General features: G+C 43.2%; 1 protein-coding gene across 1 annotated transcript in view; it reads left to right on the forward strand.

The window, feature by feature from the left end:
• Window positions 1-924: 924 nt before the first annotated feature.
• LOC134532347 (hemolymph lipopolysaccharide-binding protein-like) overlaps window positions 925-27,643 on the forward strand; it is a 51,468-nt gene continuing 24,749 nt past the window's right edge. Inside the window, exons 1-2 of the mRNA XM_063368773.1 lie at window positions 925-1,040; window positions 10,601-10,767. Of these exons, the coding sequence (XP_063224843.1) occupies window positions 10,615-10,767 (153 nt within the window). The 5' untranslated portion in view covers window positions 925-1,040; window positions 10,601-10,614. The remainder of the gene's footprint in view (window positions 1,041-10,600; window positions 10,768-27,643) is intronic.

Here is a 27,643-nt window from a genome sequence, read left to right on the forward strand (position 1 = left end):
TTTTAAGTTTTTTTTAACGGTTTTTACTGTTTTTCCCTCAAAAATAGAAATTTTTTACTCTTCATATTTTTTTTGAGATTTTTGGAGGAATTTTGTTTCCAAAAAAAAAATGAAATTTGTCTATTTTTGGACAATTTTTGGCAAATTTTGAAAAGGTTTGAGTATTTTTTTGACAAATTTCAGGCAAAATTTGAAGGTAAAGGTCAAAGTTCAAGGTCAAGGTCATCAAATATGGTGGCCGCGACGTCACAACACTAGATTGTGGACCGGCTCTTGCTTTTCGCTCCGGCTCCATCCTCCGATGCCCTATCATATACTAAGGTGCTAGTGTTTGGAAAACAGGTTTGTTCAAATATACAAAAGTAATATCTACTAACAATAAAACTCAAGAAAATATAAACAGGAAGATGAAACTAGACAGATGAGCGATATTAGCGCAAAAGGTCTAAGGCTTCATTCAAGTTTTTTATATTAAAGGTTACGGGGTAAGTCACCGCCAGCAATTACGAGACATGCAAGCTTCATTGAAAATTATATTTACATGCTTGTTTATAAACCCACAATAAATGTAGAGTTAGTCTTGCTGCAAGCTAACAGGCTATCTTGGAGGTGGTAAAGGCACAGGTGAGTTCCAGTATGGGATAATAAGTTGGTCGTTATCTTATTGGAGCGCATAATCCCTTTGATTTCTAATCAATAAGTAAAAGCAGCGGATGTAGGCAACAAGGAAAGTGATAAACAAAGTAAACGTCGAAGAGAAGGCTCTAACAAGACATGTACACTAAAACTACAGAGTACGGGTACGCACTCACGGCAAGTATACATATTCATGTAAGATATGCCAGTGGCAGGCCTTGAACCATGAACCACCTCTGACTTGCGAAATAGACGCAGCGAAGGGGCCACCCAGGTCAGAGCGACAACCGCCTAGTAACCACTGCCATTATGGGAACGGTCTCTTAGTTACCTGCTAGTGTAACCTGCAGTCCACGCACCCACTAACACACATTCTGCACGTAGCTGGTCATTGCTGTACTCAGGTAAGTGAAACCACAGCTTGGGATTTAAATGCTCTGCTTTAAATTGTGCCATGCGTTTTAAAATATTCCCATATTTCTTTAACAATTATTCCTTCCCAGATAATCGGAAAGGACTATTTTACATCCAGAATGTACTAGCCTAGAGGGCGCCGTCATCACAGATTTAGTTTAAAGGTAGCCGGCAGTGTGAGTAACGCGATAACCGTGCATATACCGAGACACAATCAACCTAAGGCTGTATACCGGAGCCATGTTACCACTCAGTGTCATATGTATCTGCTGATTCTGAAGACATGCTGCCGCCTCCCAGGTGTGGTCGCTCTACACGTACTACTTCCGTACCATCATTTTTTAAGATACTAAAATATTTAAGATTTCAAAGAAAAACTGAATAATTATTAATATTATATATAATAAAATAAACAATACTAAAATTTATTTTTAATTATAACATATTAAACAAAGAATCAAGAAATATTCATAGTGAATTTCAATGTTTACTGATTGAAACACTCATTTCAACGAAAATCCAGCTGCAGTACCCAGCGTTGCCCGAGCTGAACACAGGGTGATGGGGACCTTTTTTGAAATCAGATGTAGTTAATAATTGTCTTCTTAATTTGAATGTCAAGTGTGCAAAATAATTTATATCACTTTCAGATCCCGACAGACGTTGTTCTGCCAGCGTATAGTTATTTACCAGACTATATAAGCACTATAGAAAAAAGCTGAAAAATAATATTATAATATTGAAAAGATTCCATTATCTAGCTAATGCTCGGCATGCATTCCGATGCCTCATTCAGTTTTGTTTTGTAATATGTTTTAAAAAGTTACACATATACAAATCAGCTATCCATCTCTCTAAATATATTTATTTATCTCTATCAACATATATATGTATGTATCTCTCTATCTCTATTTATCTCTCGAAAGAGAATTTCGAAATTTCTGAAATTTTCGGAATTTTGGGGGTTTGACCCTAGAGGACGGGGTATGTTGAGGACCCTGAATGGCTCGGAAACACTCAAAATTTAAAGAGAATAGATTTATGAAATTTTTGAAACTTCGAAATTTTGGGGCTTTGACTTCTTGTGGGGGGAGGTTAGTTTGAAGACCCCGAATCGCTCAGAAACACTCCAAATAGTAAAAACGTTTAAAACTCAAGGCAACGCCATCTATCGCCATAGTTCAAAACTGAACTGTTATAGCACCGTTAGTTCGCTAGCCGTCGTGATCTCCATTAAAGCGGACAGGTCTTACCAAAGAGAAGGATAGGAAGTTTCCAGACCCTACTATATGCATTGAATATAAATAATACTTATAGAAGTCGCCAAGCCATTAGACAAATGTTGTGCATTTTTAAAGTTAGTAGGACTGCCCGACGCGAGATGGCATTGTAATCGCCTGGTCAAGCTGGTTGTGCCGTTTTGGGTGGGCAGGGGAATAACCTTAAAATATCGCCCTTTCTCTGTCTAAACAACACGCGAGTAGGAAAAAAAAAGTTTATTTTTACGCCAATTATAATTGCTATTTTTAGAAATTTTTTATTGAGCTTTGCTGAAATATGGTATGAAGAATAGTATGTGATATTTGACAGCAAGACTAGATTGTGTTTTAAACCGGTAAAAATTGAAAGAGCACAATAAAGCGGGTTGACAGAAGGATATGATAAAGTGGAAAAGGTCTGTACAAATGCCATATACGCGGAAATGCGCGTACAACGGCCTGCACTTGTGTTCCTGCTGGTATTTAGACTCTCAGTTTTGCATGACCGTACACGCCCGGAAAAGCCTTAGTATTGGTTTGGGCAGTAAAACTATGGGCAGTTTCAGATGGGAGGCCCGAGGCCCGAGATGGGCTGGGTCCTATTTATAGAATGAATAATTTTTTTTACATTTTAACGTCTTGACGACATGAAGTCTTTAGAGACGTTTGAACGGAACCACAGTGAGTTGAAACGGTGACGACATGCATTATTGCGGAAAACAGGAATACCAAATATACCAAGAAAACCCACCGGCCGACGGCACCTTTTTCAAATGCGAAAAAAAAATTAATGGGTTTAATTATGCCGGGATTATCCTAACTGGGCCGGACCCTTCTCAGGAGCTCGTGGAGCTCAGCTGCCTGAGCTTCCAGCCGTCTAAGCGAAGACAGCCGAGCTCGACAGCAATGCGGCGGATCACTATTCGCCAGTCATTACCCAACAATAAATAGCCACGCTCTAATTCAGCCACCAGAATAATCATCTTTCTAATTTCTTGTAAAATTTTAGTTTTCTGTAATACAAGTTACAAATCGTGCATAAACATTAACATAATTCTAAAATGTTATGGAAACAGAAATTATATTTACAAAGGCTTCTAGGCTTTACTGTGTGTACGTTCGTCAGTCAACACAATACAGGCCAAATGTTTGAAACTTTATTATACTGGCCAAATTTTGGAAAAGAAATAACTTGTTATACTGAGACCTACCACGTAACTTTAAAATCTTCAAATGGTTTTTTTTTCTAAAAAAAAAAAGAAGAGACAAAGGGAAAATGTAATTCACATAACTTACTTAAGGGGATTGGTGCACCAGCATCGTATTAAAAAAAAAACAATATATTTGTTAATGATTCAGCTGCTAGAGAAGATTTGAACCATTCTGGTGAAAAATTTATTTTTTTATTTTTTTATTTTAATTAAGTTATTGCTGATTTTCGAGAATTTTTTAAGTTCAAGCTTTATTAAAAAACTATAAAGAAATCAGTGGTAAAACTTTCGCAGATAAATTTTCAGACACGGGAGATATGACTGTGACCATTTTTTTATCTGTAATCATTATTAATTTAACGTATTTACAATTTGAATTTTAATAAATGAGCTGCTACGAAATTGCGTGATATTCATTTGCGAATTTAATAACATTCGCGTTTTCATTTGTAATTCAAACGCCTACATATATGTCGGCTGAATGATTGACTTTATTTTAATCTTTAGCTTATTGTAGTCGGACCTAAAGTAAAAACGTAGCTGTAAAAATTTGAGCAGCGTGCAAGCTCGGATACGAGGAATTATGGAGCGCGCTGGACAGTAGTGACACCTTGCGACAGTTTTCCAAACTTTTTGCAGCTCGTTGCCACCCTGCCACAGCTGTCTGCCTTTTACGAAGCGGAGACGGGATTTCGCGGGAAACTGATATGAAGATCAACGTACTCAATTTCAGTAGATAAGAGAACGTGTTTGGTCGAGCTCGGCGTATAATTGAATGGTTATTCTCTGTTATTATTTAGCACAGTGATTTAGCTAGATGTTTTTTGTTGTAAGCGTAAGATAAGAGATTATTTTATTATAGCTTTTTTTTACTATATATTTATTTTTCAGAGTTGCGTATGTACAACGCGATGGACGCGATGTGACAACAAAAAGATGTGTAAAATTGTAAACATGTTTTTTTCAGCAATGCGTGAACCATTCATAAACTATACTCAACATGTATCCGTATAATTACGTTTGAATTTTTTTTATGACAGGCATCAATGTTAACAAGTTTATTAAGCCACAATAGACTTTTATCAGAAAACTAAGTGTAGCAGAAAACACTCAACATAGTCTCACACAAAATCTGTTTACATGAATGCAGTTTTAAGAAGTAAGCTACGTAAATAATAGTTAAACATTATTTAATATCTGCTGGTAACAGTGGGGGATCTAGGATTTTGGTTTGGGAGGGGCTTGACCCAGCTGAGGCTAGGCTTTATCGAGGCAAACACTAAAACAATAGTGGACCCAGATGCTTTTGGGGGGGGCTTGAGCCCCTTAGCCCCCCCTCTGGATCCGCTACTGGCTGGTAACGTTTCCAAAGTATCAGCTTCGCCTTCATTCACGAACAATATTCGTGGCCTTATTTATGTATTTTGCTGACTATTCGTTGGTGACTGTTAGGACTGCAAAATTAGTAAATATTTTTCACCCTATCCTGAGTTAAATCTAAGTATGCGCGGTTAGATGAGGACCTAGATGTGTCTCAGGCTTACGCCTTTACACTCTACTCATGCGGGGTATTAACCATGCGCGTAAGGGCACGTTGCCATTGACCTGTAGGATAGTCTCAACAATCCTCTACGGACTCGAAAAATGTCACCTGCTCATTGGCTACTTGACTTGTGACAACTGTTTGTTGTAATGCCTGTGATTCATCGTTGATTTTGTTGAGGAGTTTTCAGTGATTCAGAGCCTCCCATTTAACTGTGGCCGAATTGAAGAAGCAGTACACATGTTACATGCTTGAATTCATAGCGAATAGAAACCACAAATATTTACTGATGTAGTGGTTGGTAAAAAAAAATATTATTCGTATCGCGTCCATCGCTTCGCGCCATGTTGGCTCCTATATTATATGGATTTACAAAATATAACGATTCATTTACGACACTTAAGATAAGGTGTGTAGGATTTTAAGAATTCACTTGAATTAATATTTAAGACCATATTTCAGGATAACTTGTGAAGACGCTCGTACAGACGGCACCGGTTGTGATGACTCATTATTACCAGAGCAGGGGCCATCTCGTGTACACGAAGTGGCATGTGAAACCTCAACATAACTCGAAAATCAGTTAGTGTTACATTGAAATGTGTCCGCTACAAATGTTCAGGAATTATAATTTTGAAGTCGAGTAGAAATATTCCTGCAATTAGCATTAGGTATATTTTAATAGACATTGAAAGCGAATCATTAAGTAGCTTCAAAATCCAAATACCAGAATACAGATAGTCTGTAACAATACAGACCTCGCCGACTAGATATGGTCCAGATTGTTAATACTAACACATTTGAAAAACTGACTAGTTACTGAATATGTTGAAATTTTGCAAACCTGTTACTTTAGATGATTGGTGATGTAATAATGTCTCTTGGAAACTACATAAGATTTTAGCTGCTTTTATTTCTCCATAAATTCGCAAATCACCATGGCGGCCATTTTACGATCACGATTTAGTTCTTAAATTTTAAATTAGTTTATTTGTTGAGAGCCTGGTACAATGTGTCTGACCACTAAAGCGACCCGAGCCGCGTAGTGTATAGTACTGCGAGGTTGCCGAAGTAGGCTCGGGTCGGGACGAATTTCGCTGTGAAGAAACAAAGGTTTTTAATACATGGAAAACTATCCCAAAGCCGAAAATTTGTACAGTAGTAGAATGAAAATTTCTTAGTAACACGTCAAAAGTTTAAGTATTGGCGCAAACCTTGTGCGTCACACCAAAAACGAGCAGTTAAGTCCAAAATGACAATTTTTTGCAACGATCCACAATAATGGATATTGAAAATGCAGTTTATGGAGTAGACCGTCAGTATGGAACCCAAAATAATCTAGAAACATTGCCCTATCTGAGGATAGTGATAAAAAGCACAAAGTTTAAACATGTTTCTATGAAATAGACCTTTTAAATCATTAAAGTTAACTAATTCACTTTCATTCAATTTTAAGGAAATATAAATACATCTTACATAAACTTAAAGAGCCCAACGTGGAAATCGTTTAGAGTAAACGTTGTTGCATATTTATTCATCTTTAAATTGGTATATTTTTTAAGTGTCTCATACAATTAGTCTGACCACTAAAGCGATCCGAGCCGCGTAGTGTATACTACTGCGAGGTTGTCGAAGTAGGCTCGGGTCGGGACAAATTTCGCTGTAAGGAAACAAAAAATTTTAATACATGGAAAATTATCCCAAAGCAAAAATTTTGTACAGTAGTAGAATGAACATTTGTTAGTTACACGTCAAAAGTTTACCGATGAAAACTTGTGATCACACCAATAATGAGCAGTTGAGTCCTTAATGATAAGTTCTACAATGATCCACAAAAATGTTTCGTAAATTTAATAACTTTAATACTTTTTTTAAGCCGGTTATCATTATGGCACCAAAGTAATATAAAAGAATGTCCTACATGGAAACTGTGATAAACACCTCAATGTTTAAACGTGCTATTATTAAATTGGTAATTTTAATAATAAAAGGTAAGAAATATATATTTTTTTTTATAGAAATTTGACTACATGTTACATAAATATGTTGAGCGTAGCGTCAAAATCACTTCATAAATATTGCCTGTGTTTTTTTTGTAAGGTTTAAATGTATATATTTTGAGTGTCTGGTATAATAGTCTGACCACTGATGTATTTCAAGCTTCGTAGTGTGTGTGCAGCAGTGTTAAAGTCGCTCGTGCTGGGACGTTTTTTGCTCCAGAAAACTAAGGTTTTTAATGTATGGTAATTCCAGACTGAAAGAATAAAAGTTTCCAAACTGCAAGTGATTTTTGCTGCAAACGTAGATAAAAATCTTCCAGGATGCGATTTGCTTAGGTAAAAATGTTAGTATGATCGACTCTTTAATTTATAAATTATAAATAAATAAAAACAATAGAACTTCCCGGAAAGTTGTGATTAACTGACGATATTACGCGAGTAGCAGACCCGTACGTGACTACAGAGAAAGGCTATTTTACTTGACCGTTAGAATTTCTGGGACGAACATCCTCTCACAGCTGGGGTTATAAAATACGGTCAAACTCTTGCAAAAACATCCACCACTGCTCTTTGCCACTAGCAATTCAACGAAGTAAGCTAGGCGAAGCACTCCAATGAATTAACTTAGAAAAAAATACTAAATATGTAATTCTATCAATACATTTTACAACACAATTTATGTTTTATTTATTTTCTGGAAAAAAAATATTATCATACGAATTATGTTATAAAAGTGACAAAACTCAATAAGCACATTTACGGTGTATCGTTTTCTTCAATTGTTATGTAGTAAATTAATTTCATACAATTAAATATATATTATAATATAGGCTACATTAAAATTTTGCACAGTTCTGATCTAAAATAATATAATGTATTAGAAATAAAAAAATAATTATATTTTTTGGTATTAAAATAATTCTTAATAATAAAATTTTTGTAACAAAATACGAACACACATATATAAAACCAGAGGTCCTCTAGAATTTTGATTTACAAGTTCCAAGCAGAAATTGCTTATTGTTAATTTTATTGTATCAAAAATCATTCATATAAGAAAAAAGAATATGTATATCTCAATAGATGTAACATGAATACACCCTATCATATGCATTAAATATATTTTAAGTATTCCCTAAATAAGACCAAGTTTATTGAGTGTCGCAATACGCAGCGTGATTCAAAGCCCGCCGGCCGTGAAACATCAGTAGGGCTGCAGTACACTGCAACGCTCGGGCAGCTTTAATGAGGCAACTAATTATGCTAGACTCTTTATAAATATACTATCTTAAAGCTAAAAGTATAATTAAAAACATTTATTTAGACATTTTTTCGCATTGGGCTCTTCAAATCGGTGTAAATCGTATTTTTATCTGGGTGGCAAATATAAAAAAATATATGTCGTGAATTAATCGCTTTATATCATATCTTAAATATTAAATATTTAAATTTTTTCTAACATTAATGGGTGTATTACAGTTTCTAGATTATTTTGGTAAGTTTACGGACAGTCAAAATTAAAAACTGTATAAATGGGTAGTATTTTAATGGACTGATGCAAGTTGCTGTCACCTAGGACTTAAATGCAAATTTTCGGTGATAACGCACAAGGTCTACAGCGGTAAACTTTCGGTATGTTATTAAGCATAGTCAACTATACCACAGTACAAAAATTCAGCTTTGGACAAATTTTTCACAGGTTGTCTTGGTTTCCTGGAGTAACACGAAAGTCTACGCGGGGAAGGGCGGCTACCTGATCCGAGAATGAAGGATAGGGCGAGATGGGAAGCGAAGATAAGAGCTGGTTGGGTGTCCGTGTTGGAGGGAGAGAGAGAGAGAGAGAGAGAAAGGCGATATTGTGGAAGACCTTCGAAAGATTACCGCTAGATGGCAGGCCTCAGAGCTGCAGTCTTCGACAACCTCCCCTCACGGAAGCTCTCTCGCCACTAACTTGCCAAATCTCACCCGCTAGCTTATATACGCGCTGGCTGGCCGTACAGTAGTAATAAACAAGCATTTATGAAACACTTAAGCTCATTTCCAACAAATTCTGACGAATGACTGTTTTTTGTCCTGCACCAATCCCCTTAACATTCCCGAAGAATAAAACGCAATCATTAAACAGACTTCGTTCCAATATTAATGACTCATGAAGTATTGAAAAAGAAATTAATATTTAAACAATATTTTTTTTTTGATGGACTTAAAACATCTTTAAAAACCTTCGACTTGTATCAAAGTTAAATCTAGACCATCACGTCGCACGTTGTGTGTGCTCGAACACTCTTGGGTACAGACTCAGTACTAATAAGTTAAGAGACAGGCCGAGGTGTTTGGATCGAGTCACGACCCTGCCACGTGAGCGAGACGTGTTAGCAGCCACTGCTACCTACTTACTAATATATTGTAAATAAATACTTTAAAAATAGTATATATCGACTAGTATCTGCCCGCGACTTCGTCTGCGTGGACTTCAGAATTGGATCCAGAGAAAAAATATAAAAATTTAAGAATAATAAATAAATGCATAAATAATTTCATCCATCATCTGTGTATATTTTTGATTCGCCGACTAACCCTTCCAATATCTTATTGTTAATGTTATTGGCGGACTCATTTATAAATATTAGTATAAGTATAGTAAGCAAGTGAGTAGTCTATGTGTTGATACAGCATTAAGAAGTAACAAACATACGCAAGATATGACAGACGTGTTATCTCTCCTGTAGCAGCTCTTCAAGAGATGCCAAAGGAGAAATGGGTTAGGTTTACTTGCGATCAAACTTAAACAGTTTGGTGTGATACACTTTTTTTTATTAGAACAAGATTTTCAGATGACACAAATGTAAACTTGGCACTTTAGGTAGCTTGCAGCGCAGCAGAAGATTAAAATTATTGTTACGCACCATGATATGGTAAGCATATAAGTCCATGCAGGAAACATTTTTGTTAGGCACTGGAGGACTAGTCTGAGGATTCATCTATGGTATTTTAAAATGACACCGTTACTGGCATTTCCAAAAAAAAAAAAAAAATAATAAGATCGGGAATTGGATAGGTCGTAGGACCTGTGCGTATCGGCAATGCGACAGAGCTGTCCATCGCACGCGCGCAGCACGATGTAATGCCGGTGGTGTGTTCCGAGCTGGCCACCAAATATTACGAATTTACAAGATGGCAGCTATATAGGCTCACTGGAGGCTGGTAGAGGAGTAACTTGAGCAGTTTTAAGGATTTTAACATGATTTATTATATAATTGGTTTTTATCTAGAATAAACATTTTTGCATCAGTCATGGATCAAATTATGGTGATCGAATAATCAATTTTTTTTAGAACCAGGGTTAGGCAAGCCCTTAGGTTTTTGTCGTGTTGCAATTTAACCATGTCTTTCAGTCGATTCCAAAAATAAATATTGCATTTGCTACTCTATACTATAGGGTTTGTTTTTTTAATATCTAAAACTTTCGCGATTAAAGTGAAGTATGAGTTAGTATATGCAGTTGGTTGCAAGCCACCGCTGGTCTGCACTCGGCAGGTGTGACCGAGAGGATGGCTGGCGCAGTGGGCCACTGCGCGTGGCTGCTCGGGCTGCTCCTGGTGACGTCATGCGAGCCTGAGCCCCAGTGCTCGTCCCTCGCCCCTGGAGGCGTCCACTTCGCCCTCAGCAGCGGCAGGAACCGCACCGGGCACTGGCGCACCCAGGTGGGGTGCTACACGCTCACGCTCACACGCACACTCACACATGGCCGTCGCAAGGATATATTTTTTTTTTGGGGGGGGGGGGGGGGGACTTCAATTGATTTAGTTGTCGAGGAATATCCATCCCCTGGAAGAAATAAAAGCGGGGTGTCGGGAAAATTTGGCGTCTGAATGTGCAAAAAGGTGGTTTTTAGGCATTTTTCTTTCCTAAATATTCTAATTATAGTTTGTAGCAACATATAATTTATTTTTTTCTAAAAAAATATTTTCAGAGAACAAATTTGTAAAAACACAGTAGTTAACATATCTGTGTTCGGTATCGGACCTGATTTTGATTTTACACGAAGATCGAATTTAAAAAAAGTGCTCTCACATTACCACGATTGGACTAAATGCACCATGCGCAACATATGGGTTATATCACAGAAATCATATTTTTAATATAACTACAAAACTAAATATATTATTGGAGGGGACGAAATTGAAGACTTTTATTATTGGGGGGGACGTGTCCCCTCTCTCCCCCCCCCCCCCCACCACCCGGTTGCGACGCCCATTACTCACACACGCACACTCACACACGCTCACACACACACAGAGAGAGAGAGCGGGCGTGTAGACGGGTCTGGCAATTTCCTGTCCTTTGCCTCGGCGTCCGCCTAGTGCAGTTCACGGTGGCCTGCCAACTAACGGCGCTAGTAGAAGTGGAACCCATCATTAACATTGTGTTAAATGGGAGTTTCAGTATTCCTTATGCCGTCTCAATTTTTGCAATTTTTTTTCCAGGTTATATTTTTGAATTCGTTTGGGTGCTTGGTGAGTTCCAAATCCGTACCAACGCCTTAAATTTTCTCAGCATTTGTCAGTTAAGCTGAAGTGGTGATAGAGAATACCTCGCCTTTGTATTTCGCCTAGTTGTATTGAAGGTAACGGATTAAAACCCTCATGTTTCTGCTAAACCTTAAATTATAAATCTCATATATAGTAATAACTGGGTTTCTTTTTGGGGTTCATTTTCGTTATTAATAAATCTATGTTAAGAAGATTATATAACTTCATTTGTAAAGTAATTCACCACATGTGTTAGCATTCCTTACAAGCATTACATAGATTAAAATTTTGCAAAAAGAAATTAGTTTGAAAAAAAAACATACGTTCTTAAAAATTGTCTTTAAATTCAAACATAATCAAGTAATGTTTCAAAATTAATTCTAAACTGAAAATAATATTTTGGCCACAAAGTAGCATTTAAAAATATTAAATTAATTACAATGGATAAACTTGGTATTACATGTAAACGGAGCTCTTGAATATAAAGGGGATATAATAAAAACAGCAAATGTTGGCTTTTATGTTATGAAAAAACAAAACTACTAACCTCTACTTAAAAAAAGAGTTGAGTTTTTGCGGGGTTAGGCTCTACTCTCCACCTCTGAAAGAACCTGCTTGGTATCCGTACGCAGCACTGAGCTCGAGCCATTAGGTGGAGGCATTGGCTCCAGAAAGTATAATGGCCGCATGATCTGCATATCGGATGATGTGTGTTCGTGGCAGCATGAACGCCAAGTAAATTGAAAAGAAAAATTGCTTACTAATCATCATTGGGAAACTCTTACATAACTGGGAAATGCTTTCTGAGTGGATATTTTGGATTTTGATTTTGAAAAAGCAGCCAGACAGAATAAGTATAAAATGTAAAGGCAATTGAAAGAAATTGAGTTTATATGAAAGGAGCTAGTGGTGAAAGAAATAAAATGCTTTGGGTAGGTCTAAAAACGTGAGGACAGAGTGGTGGCTTTGAAATAACCCATAGGAAACAACTGCTGCAAGATATATTGATGATTGATTCACCACATATGAAACCAAATTTGTTGATAGGAAGGACATTCATTCGGTCTACCCAAGGGGTAAGATGCGATAGTATAAATCGCTTAGCAACGTTTTAAAAAAATTCTACGAGAATAAAATCTTAAAAGTATTTGTTTAGTTTTAACTTTGTGGAAGAACTAGCGTTGTGCAGAATTCACACCAGAAGCTCTTTTGTTGCCCAAACGCCGAGCCTCGCTGCCGCCCGTAGTTGGTTTGTTTTAGTGCATGGTTCTGTAGAACGCTGAGACACAGTCCTATGGCAGAGGCCAGACGAGGAGTTATGCCAGGACCCGAGATGACTGTATTAGAGGTCCTATAGCAGGCGATTGGAACACTATCGCGAGATTACTGAAAGCAACAGGGATGTGTTAAGAAGCCAAGATGCAGTATAGAGTCTGTGAGGCCTCGAGCCTTACCATGGTGGACATGGCGACGGGTGCTCGCGAGCTTGTCCTAGGTTAGACCCTCAGGCGGACTGCAGCCCACAGCACTTTACTTCCTGTGCAGGGCTGAGCATGCACAGTTATGGAACATAAGTAGGAATGCTTTTGGAAATACCGTCAGTGTATTATTTTAAGGACACTATGACTAACTCCCTAGAAACCTTGAGGGAAGGGGACAAGAAGTGCGAAGATCACGAACCCAGCGATCTCCTCTCTTCCCTCCCCTTAGTCATATTCCAATCCACCACCTCTCTTCTCTGATACCCTTTTAATCTGGTGTCAGAACTTTCGTTTTACTATATTTTGTGTAAGAACATTTAGGCCCCTTGCAGAATCGATAAAAGTGATATTGGGCGATAAAATTTTAATGACTGACTAAAAGTTGGGGATAACGATTGCCATTTTCCATGGGACAGGAAAGTGCATGAGTTGGATAATGGTTTTGATTATGTTAGTGGAATGTATAACACCTTTGCTGGGCAATGAGCAGAGCATCATTGCGGTAAGTACGTAAGTCTGCCTCTGAGGTTTAGTCCAAATGGAGGTTATCTAAGGCTTTGGCCAAGTCACATGGAGATATAAACACCCATTTACACTGAACATTTATGTCACGCAAAATCTATCTGACACTTTATTATTGCCAGAAAACATGCCTGACATTAAAAAATGACACATACATATGTGAGTATCGCGGTATATATTGCACTACTTTCTTTTCTCAAGTGTAAATGCTGAAAAGCCTGAGACCTAGTGTCCGAGAGAAAACTTGAACTCCTGCGATAAGTGTCGATATATTTTTGCTCTCAAATGTAAATGATAGGAGTGGCGGTGCTAGAAATAACGTTTTCGTTGGTGGGCTTTCTCATAGGGTAGTGGTGGCTGCTTCGTGGTACGGGCTATGACCGCCTGTATTGGTTGCGTCTGAAGTAGGAAGGAAACTTCGTTTAAGACTGCAAACTTAGTGGTACCTGAGCGACATTTTCAACTGTGGTTTGAGAGGCATATTGGGAAGTTTGAGAGGGCAGGGTGGAGATATATTGGGTAAGAGCCACTGAGGAACTCAATGGATAAAGTATTCTGTATACTGGATATTGATGTTACTGCCACTTCATTGTTTGTCCTAGGAAAAGGCGTGTCAATAGTGGAAACTAGACGTGAAGATGAATCAGGTACAACAGAAAACTATGTGTAAAAGTATCAACCATCATTTTTGAGAAAATATATTGCAGCTAAGGACAACATTAATTTTGTTATGTGCCAACGAAGAACAAAGAACAACTCAGTGGTGGAAGGAGAAATAATTTTGAAGTCTTGGAAACATAGAAAGATGAGAGAAATAATCGACTAATAAGATTTTCAGAATTGGATGTAGCAAAGTTGGAATAGTTTCAACATGAGAACCAGCAATGATAGGATTAGCTTGAGTGTTCAGCAGGTAAAAATAAATGTTCCTCATTAATGTTGGTGAGAAAAAATAAATAATTAGTGAAATTAGAAGAGGATCCCAACGGCGACAGCTTCAGATTATTCAATAGGTCGCCATTGTGAAGGGGGCAGCTGGAGATACAAGCGGTATTGAAGTTCTGCAGTCCTTGTGGGTGGAGACAATTACATCATGGCGGTGTCGAAAGTACGGCAAATAGCTATCTAGGGCCACCGGTCGGCCGCATAAGTGGTGGGCACCCTTCCCCACCACGCTGCAGTCGGACGGCTGTGTCAAACCTCTGAGTTGGTGGGTGAATTGTGAGGGAAACAATTCTCGTAACAACCTGTAGAGTCGCACAGTAACTTGGACACCCCAGGTCTCTCTCGAAGTTTCGATCACAAGTCTGCTTGTTTTGGGTAGATGGGCTTATTTTTTATACCTACTCGACTGCCCTGAGTGACGTCATGGCTCGTTTCTTATTGCGCAGTTAGTGTAGTTGGTCGACTGAAACCCGGCCTTCCTTACAGAGGGTGTCGATTACACTAGGCTAATATTTAAACTTTCAATACTCATTCTGAAGATGATGGACTACACCAAATCACTGGAATGAATGTAACGGGCGTACACCCCATTACAACAGAATATATATAGTATACTTGATAATGCCCGGCATGCGTTGCAATGCCTCTATCAATTTTTTTTTGTAATTTTTTAAACGTATACTAAGCATCTCTCTTTATCTCTCTAATTCTCTATCTCTCTATGTATATCACTATAACTCTCTCTATCTTTCTATTTATATCTCTATCTCTCTATATATCTTTCTAGCGGACCCGACAGACATTGTCCTGCCCAAATGTACATATGGCGGTAAGTATTTCTACGCTGGACATTTTGTATCTTCTCATTATACATACCCCTCCTCTTGGGCACGCCACTGCCGTTACCAAAAACCTTTCCCATGGTTACGCAGAAGGCAACAACAATGCAAAAGCCCGTTGCCATGGAGGCTAATTATCAACAATGCTTAGTTTTTTTGCTTTTAAAGCGTGTATTTTTAGTTTTTCTTAACTCAGAATCGAGATAAAATATCCAATTGTGAATCTAAACCATCCTCGAATCCCCGTGAACTCACACACAAAATTTCATCAAAATCGCGTACAAACAGACAGACAGAAAAAGTACTGTTTTATTATAGTAAGATAGATAGATTATTCTTAAATGTTCACATCCATGCAGTATATGAAAAATCAGCATGCATAGCCCCACACCTATAACTATACGTATCTGCTGCCCACGACTTTTTCCGCATGGAATTTTGTATTATCTTGCACCATTTAGAAATTTAAACATTATAACATAACAGTTGATACAGTTGTAGTAGTTTTCTTATGTTCACAAATGATAATTTTTCTCACCTCTATTTCAGTCTTTGCAATAAAAATATGTTACTACCTAAATTTTGAGTAAATATGTTTCTACTTTCAAATGTAATGACGGGAAGACACTTCATAAAATGTCTTTGTAAACCACATTTACTGTTTTTTCCGTCTCGAGCTAGAATGTAAAGATTGTCTGCATTACTGACCCGCGAGCAAGCTACAGACATTTCAGAGAGAGAGAAAGTGAGAGAAAGACACCTATTGAATGTCTATCTAACTAATTTTTTTAATGAGAGCATATTTTCATTAAATAAATCATGAAATCATTCAACGATAAAAGCTGTTTATTTAATTAAGCGGACGGGTTCGCTCCAAGGAGAAAATTGACGCGGCGAGACCTCGTGGACATAGAGAAATGACACACACTCACTATTTGTGTGGCTATGAAACATGATTTTTTTCTGCAATTTAAATTGTAATATACAAAAAGGGTATTGAAAATTGAAACAAATATGGCGACACTTTAAACTGTCAGGATCTTTATTTTTTTCTTACTCTCTACTTAGTTCCTTACAATAGCAAAACTTAATGGCTTCTAATAATGCGTTGCAATTTTTGCTTTTAATGCGTGTTTTTTTTTTAGTTTTTCTTAACTCAGAATCGAGATAAAATATCCAATTGTGAATCTAAACCATCCTCGAATCCCCGTGAACTCACACACAAAATTTCATCAAAATCGGTCCAGCCGTCTAGGAGGAGTTCAGTGACATACACACGCACACAAGAAATATATATATAAAGATATACTACATAATGCCCGGCATGCGTTGCAATGCCTCAATCAATTTTTTTTTGTAATTTTTTAAACGTATACTAAGCATCTCTCTTTATCTCTCTAATTCTCTATCTCTCTATGTATATCTCTATAACTCTCTCTATCTTTCTATTTATATCTCTATCTCTCTATATATCTTTCTAGCGGACCCGACAGACATTATCCTGCCCAAATGTACTTTTTGTTAGATATGGATATGGCGGTAAGTATTTCTACGCTGGACATTTTGTATCTTCTCATTATACATACCCCTCCTCTTGGGCACGCCACTGCCGTTACCAAAAACCTTTCCCATGGTTACGCAGAAGGCAACAACAATGCAAAAGCCCGTTGCCATGGAGGCTAATTATCAACAATGCTTAGATTTTTTTTTGCTTTTAAAGCGTGTATTTTTAGTTTTTCTTAACTCAGAATCGAGATAAAATATCCAATTGTGAATCTAAACCATCCTCGAATCCCCGTGAACCAGGGTTGTTAGATGTACCATTTTCATGGTACTTGTACCATAATTGGACCTAGTGTACCATGTACCATGGCGAGGTCGTCATGGTACGCAAATGTACCATAATCTGACTATCCATCAGGTTTCTGGTGATTTTTGTTGTATATTATACTCGCCATATCGGCTTCCTTGTAGATAAATGTGCCCAGTGTATATTCTAATTTCATATTGTCGCCTGTTCACACGCCTGCCTACTTATCTGTAATATAATACTCCAACTGGCTGCCGGGACTGTCAGATCATATGACGGCAGTTCCCGCGTTGCTCAAATATTAAAGGGAAGGGGGAAGGAAAGGCGGGAAAACTTATCACACTGATCATGAAACGAATTACAATACATTGTTGATTGTTTTCAGTAGTTAGTTACCTCGCCTCGCCGGTGGAGTGATATCTGTTCCGTAATAATATTTTATAAAGTCGGAAATATCGGAATTATACATCAAATTTTATATTGCTAGCTGCCTTTTTAGTGTTGGTTTTAGAGATTAGAGGTAGTGTGTGCTAACATAATGAGTTCATGCGGAGAATATAGTGATGATCCTGGAGTACATTCTCCTGTTAAGAAAAAAATGTGCTCTCAAAAGTGATAAAAAAAACGTGTTCAGAATAATATCGTCGGGAATGGGAAAAATTGGATGACATGAAACTGTGGGTGAGTCCAGTCCTGGGAGACTGTTTTAAAGCAAAATGTAAAATTTGTAATGTTGTAACGAAAACTGCCATATGTTTTAAAACTGCATGGAAACTCGGGAAAACATTCAAAATCTATGAAGGATGCGACCATGAAATGAGTAAACTGTATGAGTTTTTTCTTAAACCAGAGTAAATCTTTTACTTCTCATCAAAACCAGGTGAAAGAAGCAGAAATAAGGATTGCAGCATATTTTGCTGCTCACAATATTCCTTTCTCTGCGATGGATCATTTAGTAGAAGTTATGAAACTGAATTTCCCTGACTCTAAAATAGCACAAGGCATGGTCATAAAAAGAAATAAGGCTACTGCTGTTGTGAAAAATGTTATTGGTGCTACACATAAACACGAACTTTCAGAAAAGTTGAAGCTGGTAAAGTTTTCTATTTTGACAGACGAATCAACTGATATAGGTGCTACAAAAACTTAATGTGTTGTAGTGCGTTTTTATGATTCGTTTATTGGGCGAATGGTAAGCCATTTTTGGGATCTAGTGTTTCCATCTTGTGATGCAGCCTCTCTGCTGAGCAAGGAGCAGCAGGAGCACATCTGTATGAGATCATAATGAAATCGTTTTATGATTATTGCATTCCAAATGAAAATATAATCTGTTTTGGATCAGATTCTGCTTCAACAATGGTTGGCGAACAATTCGGTGGCAAGTCGTTTGAAAAAATCTTGTCCAGGGATCATTGTAATGAAATGTGTTTGCCATTCTCTTCATCGGTGTGCAAGTGAAGCATGTGAATGTCTGCCACGCAGATGTGAAGATCTCTCAAGGAATATATACAATTACATGAAATGCAGTGCAAAACTGCAATCTCAACTTTGAGTTACAAAAATTTATGGAAATCAAGGTGCACAAGTTATTACACCCTGCACAAACTAGATGGCTGTCTTTGTTTGCTGTAGTGGAGAGGGTAATAGAACAATGGGAGGCATTGCTTTTATTCTTCTCAGATAAGTGGCAAGAATACCGTACCATTGCTGCCGAAGAAATATTCAATTCTCTCCGGGACCCATTCATGAAATTGTTTTATCTTTTCCTGAAGTGGGTACTTCCAAAGTTTGTTTCAGTGAATAAGTACTTCCAGTCTGAAAAAGTACTACTTACTGTTCTAAAAGAGAAGATGGCAAGTTCCTACCGGGAATTACTATGTGCATATATGGAACAAGACTATGTGGCACACAAACCTCTGTGGTCTATCTGTCCGGAGTTTGAACAGCATTTTTTGCAACTTCAAAACATCTATCTTGGTGTAGGTGTGATGACAGAAATAAATAAGCAAAGTGTTCAAGATAGGCCCGATCTGATTGAAAACTTACGAACGAAATGTCGAGACTTCCTCATAAAAGGGTTTCAAGGAATAAAACGACGATTTGATTTTGCAGATCCCATGTATGATTCCATTTCTGTATTGCATCCAAAAAAAGCTTTGTCGCAGAAGAAACGCATTACAACTCCATCTCTTCTGGATCTTGCAAACCAAGTAAAGAGAGCAAAGCCTGTGGAGATGTGCGAAATGCAACAAATTGATGATGAATGGAGGCGCCTACCATTCGAAACTTTAGCAGATGATATCGCTAAAGAGGAAGAACCTGACAAGTTCTGGGATAAATTGCTGAAATTCAAGAATGAAGATGAGAATGTTTTGTATACAGCATTGCCTGATTTTGCTCTCACAGTATTATCTCTTCCCCACTCGAATGCTGATTGTGAGCGCATATTTAGTAAGATAAATCTTATCAAGACCAAGACCAGGAATCGACTTGTAACTGCCGTCGTCCGCGGTCTCGTGTTCGAGTCCGGGCACGAGTTCTAGCGGGGTGGCTGGTCTGACTAACGTTTTATGTTCCGGGAGGGCGCCAGGCTAGCTCGGTGTCTAACCAATGGGGGTTCGTGGTTCGTTGCCCCAGCGTGGTCCGCTAGAACCGTCGGCGGTCTTGCCTGGGAATTTACGTTAAAGAAGAATGCGTGGGATTGCCGTAGTAGCGACGTGCCTTTATTCAAGGGATTGACGTCACACCATACAATTACTGAGTACAGACATGCCCCTGAGGGCTACTTGTCCGTTGCGGGGTGCAGGCCGGTACATGTTCAATGTTTCGTGGCACTGGTTTCTCGGGTAACAGTATGCAGGCCAAGTACACTTGATGCAAGAGAGGCGCGCACAGATGACGTGGCGCAAAGTTACATTAAAAAAGTACACTTAATGAAAATTAGGCGCGCACAGATGACGTGGCGCAAAGTTACGTTGACAAAGTACACTTAATGAAAATTAGGCGCGCACAGATGACGTGGCGCAAAGTTACGTTGACAAAGTACACTTAATGAAAATTAGGCGCGCACAAATGACGTGGCGCAAAGTTACGTTAACAAAGTACACTTTGTAATACCCCTAGTGAATTAAAGAATAATTAAATAATAAGGTTAAAAGATTTGGAAGCTTTGATTACTGAGGCCCTTAATTAATAACTAGAAAAGTCAACAACAGAGGCGACACTAGAAGTAAACAAAGAAAATTTAGGGACTCCCTACAAATACTTGGGAGTAAAAGGATCGTTATTATATATTAAATAAATAAAAACAACTGTTACGTCTATAGACTTCCTTATTTTATTAATCATTGTTCTTTTTTTTTTGATAGATTAAATTTTCTTTAGTAAAGACTGTTTTTCATTGATAAGTGATCTTATTTACATAACTCACAATTACACTTATTATATGATATTCCTTAACGTTATTTATGATAGGGCCGGCCCTCAATGTATAACAAAAATTAAAATATTTAAAAACAAGAATGAAATTAACATTAGTAACTTTAAAGATTGTACATATAGTCCTTCCAAAACATAATATAAATTTCTTCTCCTCGAACTGCTTTTTACTGTCCGCTGTCTTAACTGGGTTACACTTATCTTGGGTTCGTGAATAGAAAGATAGAATTATGCGGGTATCACCCGGGGCTGTAGGTAGACGGTGATCAAGGTAGTAGGCCTAATGATGTTGGATTCTGCGCAGGAACCGACTCCAGAGGTTCTGGCAGAGGATTTTGGTTGCCCCAAACTTGGAACCCTGTCTGAAACAAAAGTCCAAATTCCAAAGAATTAGACCTGTTTCCAGACAGTATACTTAAATGGCGCAAAAGGCCAATAGAGGGAAATAAAAGGGGGGGGATGATGTCAAGACTTACCAAAACAGGGTGTTGGTCCTGGCGCTCAGGAGAGGGCGTCTCGTCTCCGCAAACTGGAACCACTATTCGCGGTAGCCACAGAAGTCATCATGATTAATTTAAAAAATTATTAATATAAAAATACTAAGTTTCTCTAGGTACTTTCAACTAAACTACTGACTGGTTAATAATTTTAGCTAGGGACTCCATCCCTTTAGTCTGAGAAGACTACATAATATATGATGTCGATGATTCGCAGAAGATCGCAGATACAAACGGTACCAGTCAGTCAGGAGGCGCGCACCGAAGAAAATCCAGAGCGGGATCTCACCAGGATATCATAAGCGCGGGGTCTCTAGAGAATGGGAGGGGGGGTAGGCTCTGAGCCGAAAATTACCGAGTCCACCCGAAGGTGTCCGGCACAAAAAAATTAGATCTTACTGGAGTGACTGCGCGACTGAGGCGCTATCTTTTGGTGGCGAGAGGAAGTACTAATAAATCGACTAGTGACCGACGAGAGTGCCAAGCTAGGGTGTTAATGGAGTAACCAGTGGTGCCACCTAGCGGCCTGAGACATAAGGAGGGGAGAGGTTGTCGTTACCTCCGCGCGAGCGCGGTAGTGTCGGCGCTGCCGACGCCTCACCAGTGGCATTAGTTACCACAGCCGTCGCTAGGTTTTGTTAAGGTGCAGAATCGTAACTGCGGCTGCCAAGCCTGAGATGGCCTTGAGTTCGGTTAACGCACTCGAGCGGTCGTCGCTCCTAGCCATTTCTGAGAAGAGAGGGTGGGTGAGCAGGCGGGGGTGGCTTCAAAAATCGCATGGTCTGTGGGACACAAGGCCCACGGGATCCTCCTGTCGTGTCTTGCTGCTAGTGAACCTATACCGATTCGTGACAGAGTTAGCAGGGCTCAGCACTGCTTCACAAGCTGCTCTTAGCAAAAGGTGACCCGCGAAGAAATAACGTTACCGGCTCCGACGTGCCTGGAGGCGGGAGAAATATTAGCCAGAATGCTAGCCTAGCATGAGGCTGGGAAAGAAAAACAGCTCGCCTCTGAGAACAGAGGCTGAGGGCCTGGCCGTAAAGAAAATAAGATGAGAGAAAAAAAAAATAATATTTCCAAAATATTTCAGATTACAAAATTTTAAATAAACGTGCCTAAACCTCTAATTTACGGCACAACTTAATGAAAATTAGGCGCGCACAGATGACGTGGCGCAAAGTTACGTTGACAAAGTACACTTAATGAAAATTAGGCGCGCACAAATGACGTGGCGCAAAGTTACGTTAACAAAGTACACTTAATGAAAATTAGGCGCGCACAAATGACGTGGCGCAAAGTTACGTTAACAAAGTACACTTAATGAAAATTAGGCGCGCACAATTGACGTGGCACACAGAGTTTGTGGGTGACTGGAGTCGGCCAGTCCCGTAAGCGATTGTTTCTACGCGGGTGCCGTGCCCACTGGGTGGTACACGCACCGCCACTAAACTTGGCGAAGTTTCCCTTGCGGGTTTGTGGTCTACGCGAAGGCGCGTGGCCTTAAGAAAGTTCTGTGGTTTGCGGGATACGGCCCGTGCCGTATGCTGAAGAACGACCCTGCGCACCAGGTGTGGTGCGGGGCGTCTTTACGTTTATGCGGTCGGATTAGGTCCTGAACCGTAAAAAACGGACCGGGAACGCACGGAGAGGTGAATAGAAAAAGGTTTGGCTTATGCTAAATGACTATATTTACCGGACGTTACATGCGATGAAGACAATGGTTGTGGTCTCTCCGTGGGACGTAGGTCCGTCCCGGTCCGCGAGTCGAGTAGAACTGCGGAACTGGCATGGCGTCCGGTGGCGCGTCGGCCCCTGCCGCGCCAAGCTTGACCTCATTACGTTAAAAACTAAATGACTGCGTCTGGAAGAGACTTTAAGGTCGCAAAATTCGTAATTAATTGTTTGAGGGGGAATGGGTGTGGTTCGTCTCTAGTCCACTCGGATTTAGTGTGCTTTATAATAATAATGGCTGGTTTGGCCGTTCGGCTCGGTGGCTCGCTCGACTCGGGTGGGCCACGGCCAGGGGTGCGTTCCGTTAGCGGGAGAGTATACTGGCGGGTGCAGGTCGGGCTTAGGGATGGTCGTCGGTCGGACGACGTCAAACGCCCCCCCCTCGAGAAGCCCGACCTTGCGCCGCTTATGGTCCCGCCACGTATTAGCACCCCTAGCTCCGGCAGCCCTGTCCAGTTGCGGTTCGCGGCTCTGCAGCTGATAGGCCCCGCGTTCTGGAGCAGGTGTGCGCGCCCGTGGGTCGGCAGCTGGTAGGGCCGGCGCTCTGGACCTGCTGTGCATGCCACCCCGGCTGCCGCGGTGGTGGACCGGCCGGGGGCGGCGTCGTGGCGCCTGTGGTGGCCAGCGGCTGATAGGGTCAGCGCCCTGGATCTGATGTGCTCGCCACCCCGGCTGCTGCTGTGGCAGGCGGGCCGAGGGGCGGCGTCGTGGTGCCTGTGGGGGCGGCGGCTGATAGGGCCAGCGTCCTGGTCCCAGGTTGTCCCACGTCGATTGTCCGGGTGCTGGCCTGTTGACGTAGTCCCTCGGCACCTGGTACGGCGTGGATGGGTACAGCCTCCTCTCCCGTTCCGGTGTGCCGGGCGGGTTTGGAGTAGAGGCCTCCTCGTCCTCATCGTCCAGTTCCGTCACCATGGGGTGGTGTCGGCGTGGTCTTCTGCGGTTGTGCCCTAAGCACCTCCCCGGACTCGTTCTCGGGGGTGACAGTGGTTCCGACTGTGGCTGCGGTCTCTCGCAGCGAGCGGGTGCGGTGGTGGCCAGGGCGCCGGCCGGCAGGGGCGGCGGCGACCAAGGTCAGGCGGTTCTCGGCAGGCGGGCAGTAAGCGCGGGCGGCGCTCGGCACGGCCCGGCTCAGCCTTGCCGACATGCGGGCGTTTCGCGGCCCGTCGTGCCAGACGGATGACAGGTGTCATCGGCCGAGTGGCGGTCACGTGCGGTGGTGGGGCGGTCGGGCGTCCAGGTGCCGTGGCGTCGACCTGCATTGCGTCAGGCAGATGCAGGGAGCTCAGGCGACCCGGTAGCCGCGGTGATGTCACGGTGTTGTGGCGCGGCGCCTGTGGCGGCTTGAGCGCGCGTCGCCTCGGCTGCTGCTGTGGCAGGCTGACCGAGGGGCGGCGTCGTGGCGCCTGTGGCGGCTTGAGCGCGCGTCGCCTCGGCTGCTGCTGTGGCAGGCTGACCGAGGGGCGGCGTCGTGGTGCCTGTGGCGGCTTGAGCGCGCGTCGCCTCGGCTGCTGCTGTGGCAGGCTGACCGAGGGGCGGCGTCGTGGCTCCTGTGGCGGCTTGAGCGCGCGTCGCCTCGGCAGCTGCTGTGGCAGGCTGACCGAGGGGCGGCGTCGTGGCGCCTGTGGCGGCTTGAGCGCGCGTCGCCTCGGCTGCTGCTGTGGCAGGCTGACCGAGGGGCGGCGTCGTGGTGCCTGTGGCGGCTTGAGCGCGCGTCGCCTCGGCGGCTGCTGTGGCAGGCTGACCGAGGGGCGGCGTCGTGGCGCCTGTGGCGGCTTGAGCGCGCGTCGCCTCGGCTGCTGCTGTGGCAGGCTGACCGAGGGGCGGCGTCGTGGCGCCTCTGGCGGCTTGAGCGCGCGTCGCCTCGGCGGCTGCTGTGGCAGGCTGACCGAGGGGCGGCGTCGTGGCGCCTGTGGCGGCTTGAGCGCGCGTCGCCTCGGCTGCTGCTGTGGCAGGCTGACCGAGGGGCGGCGTCGTGGCGCCTGTGGCGGCTTGAGTGCACGTCGCCTCGGCGGCTGCTGTGGCAGGCTGACCGAGGGGCGGCGTCGTGGCACCTGTGGCGGCTTGAGCGCGCGTCGCCTCGGCGGCTGCTGTGGCAGACTGTCCGAGGAGCGGCGTCGTGGCGCCTCTGGAGCACAGAGTGCGCGTCGCCTCGGCGGCTGCTGTGGCGGGCCGGCCGAGGGTTGGTGTCGTGGCGCCTCTGGAGCACAGAGTGCGCGTCGCCTCGGCGGCTTCTGTGGCAGGCCGGCCGAGGGGTGGTGTCGTGGCGACTGAGCCTCGAAGCCAGGCGGGCACCGCGGGGCGAATCCAGGCGGCGGGGCCTCGCACAGGCGTCTCGGCGTCGTGGCCCTGGGCGTTGCCTTGTCCAGCGTCCCTTTTGAGGCCGTGTACTCATGTGGCAGTGAGGACGGCTGCATGACGTTGAAGCTAGGCGGTGGCGACGGTGTGGCGCGACGTGTCGTTGTCGAGCCTGGTGGCGTCCCGGATGAGGCAGGTGTCGGAGACGATGCGGGTTGCGTCGGAATGGTCCTTCGCGGCACGGTGACGGTGGTCAGGTGCGGTGGCGAAGTCATCCCGGCGTCGTGAGATGTCTCCGACACGAGGCGGGTTCGGGACGTCGTGATAGACTGCGGTGGGACGGTCGGCGTCATGCGTCGTTCGGTCGGCTTCGGCGGGTCAAGCATCGTCACCGTCATGTTGAGTGGCGTCTGGTCTGCGAGGGGTGTTGAGGCTGGTGGCTTTGGGCCCGGGGGTGGAGGGAGCAGGATTGGCGGCGAGAGGTTGACGAGCGTCGGCGTCGGGACGGAAGGCGTCCTTGGTGAGGCGTAGTGCGTCGGCGTGAGTGGCGTCAGGTTGAAGGTCGTCGGCGTCGGGACGGTTGTACGTGACGGTGCGGATGTCGTCGGGGCGTGTGTTCGTGATACGTCATGCGTCTGCGTGAGTGGCATCTCGATGTCGTGAATCGTCGCGGCGTATCGTAGGGGAGGAATTATTGGCGTTGCTTCCGGATACTGCACTTGGGTGGCTCGTTCTGCGGTACATCGCGCGCACGAGAACGTGAAGGACTCGCGCCTCAAAGTCCCTTCACGCTCGTTGGTGCAGTCACGATGCCATAGGCTGGCACACTCGTCGCAGTGGTAGCCCCTGCTACTTCCTCCGGGACACGACAGGTTTCCACACATCGTCATCCCGTATGTGCGATACTCTTGACAATAGCCACACTCGTACCCCGCGGCGATCCTGCCGTTTAAGTACCATCTCGGGTAGAGGTGGTAACACCCGCTGCATTCATCTGCATACATCTCTTGTTATCGTGCGTGTTCAGCTGTGTCGATTCGTGTTTTTCACTCGCGGCTCTGTGCGCGCTGTGCAAGTCTGCGCGCGGGGTCGCGCTCGCCGGCTGGGCAGGTGCCCGGACTGCCGCACAAAACGGAGGCCGAGAATGACCGCGGCGCGGGCGGGGGTGCGGATGGGCGTGTGAGGCGATGGCCGAGAGCGCCCGGACAGCCGCACAAAGCGGACGGGTGGAGGATTAAAACGGAGGGGGGGGGGAGCTGTCCGGATGGCCGCGCGAAGCGGAGAGTTGATAGGGGGTGGATGGGTGGGGGTTGAGCGCCCGGATGGCCGCACAAAGCGGAGAGTGAAAAACGAGGGTGGTTAGGTGGGAGGGGGGGGAAGAGTACTCTGACAGCCGCGCGAAAGTGAAAGCGGGCGGGTGCGGGAGTGACGGGGGGTTGGGGGTGGTGCTGGGCTGTGATGTTCGCCTGCGTCGCACGCTTTGCTGGAATGTCAGCGCTGGGGGTGGGGGTTGATGTATCCTTTGTCCGCCGCTCTTGGTGCGTCCAAAATGGCCGTTTTCTTGCCGTTTACTCAATTTTCACGTTTTTTGCTTAAAATTTTGCCACACGCAGGGGCGCCATTTGCCGTCGTCCGCGGTCTCGTGTTCGAGTCAGGGCGCGAGTTCTAGCGGGGTGGCTGGTCTGACTAACGTTTTATGTTCCGGGAGGGCGCCAGGCTAGCTCGGTGTCTAACCAATGGGGGTTCGTGGTTCGTTGCCCCAGCGTGGTCCGCTAGAACCGTCGGCGGTCTTGCCTGGGAATTTACGTTAAAGAAGAATGCGTGGGATTGCCGTAGTAGCGACGTGCCTTTATTCAAGGGATTGACGTCACACCATACAATTACTGAGTACAGACATGCCCCTGAGGGCTACTTGTCCGTTGCGGGGTGCAGGCCGGTACATGTTCAATGTTTCGTGGCACTGGTTTCTCGGGTAACAGTATGCAGGCCAAGTACACTTGATGCAAGAGAGGCGCGCACAGATGACGTGGCGCAAAGTTACATTAACAAAGTACACTTAATGAAAATTAGGCGCACACAGATGACGTGGCGCAAAGTTACGTTGACAAAGTACACTTAATGAAAATTAGGCGCGCACAAATGACGTGGCGCAAAGTTACGTTAACAAAGTACACTTAATGAAAATTAGGCGCACACAGATGACGTGGCGCAAAGTTACGTTGACAAAGTACACTTAATGAAAATTAGGCACGCACAAATGACGTGGCGCAAAGTTACGTTAACAAAGTACACTTAATGAAAATTAGGCGCGCACAAATGACGTGGCGCAAAGTTACGTTAACAAAGTACACTTAATGAAAATTAGGCGCGCACAATTGACGTGGCACACAGAGTTTGTGGGTGACTGGAGTCGGCCAGTCCCGTAAGCGATTGTTTCTACGCGGGTGCCGTGCCCACTGGGTGGTACACGCACCGCCACTAAACTTGGCG

This window comes from Bacillus rossius, chromosome 5 (assembly GCF_032445375.1).
Source record: "Bacillus rossius redtenbacheri isolate Brsri chromosome 5, Brsri_v3, whole genome shotgun sequence".
Taxonomy (NCBI): domain Eukaryota; kingdom Metazoa; phylum Arthropoda; class Insecta; order Phasmatodea; family Bacillidae; genus Bacillus; species Bacillus rossius.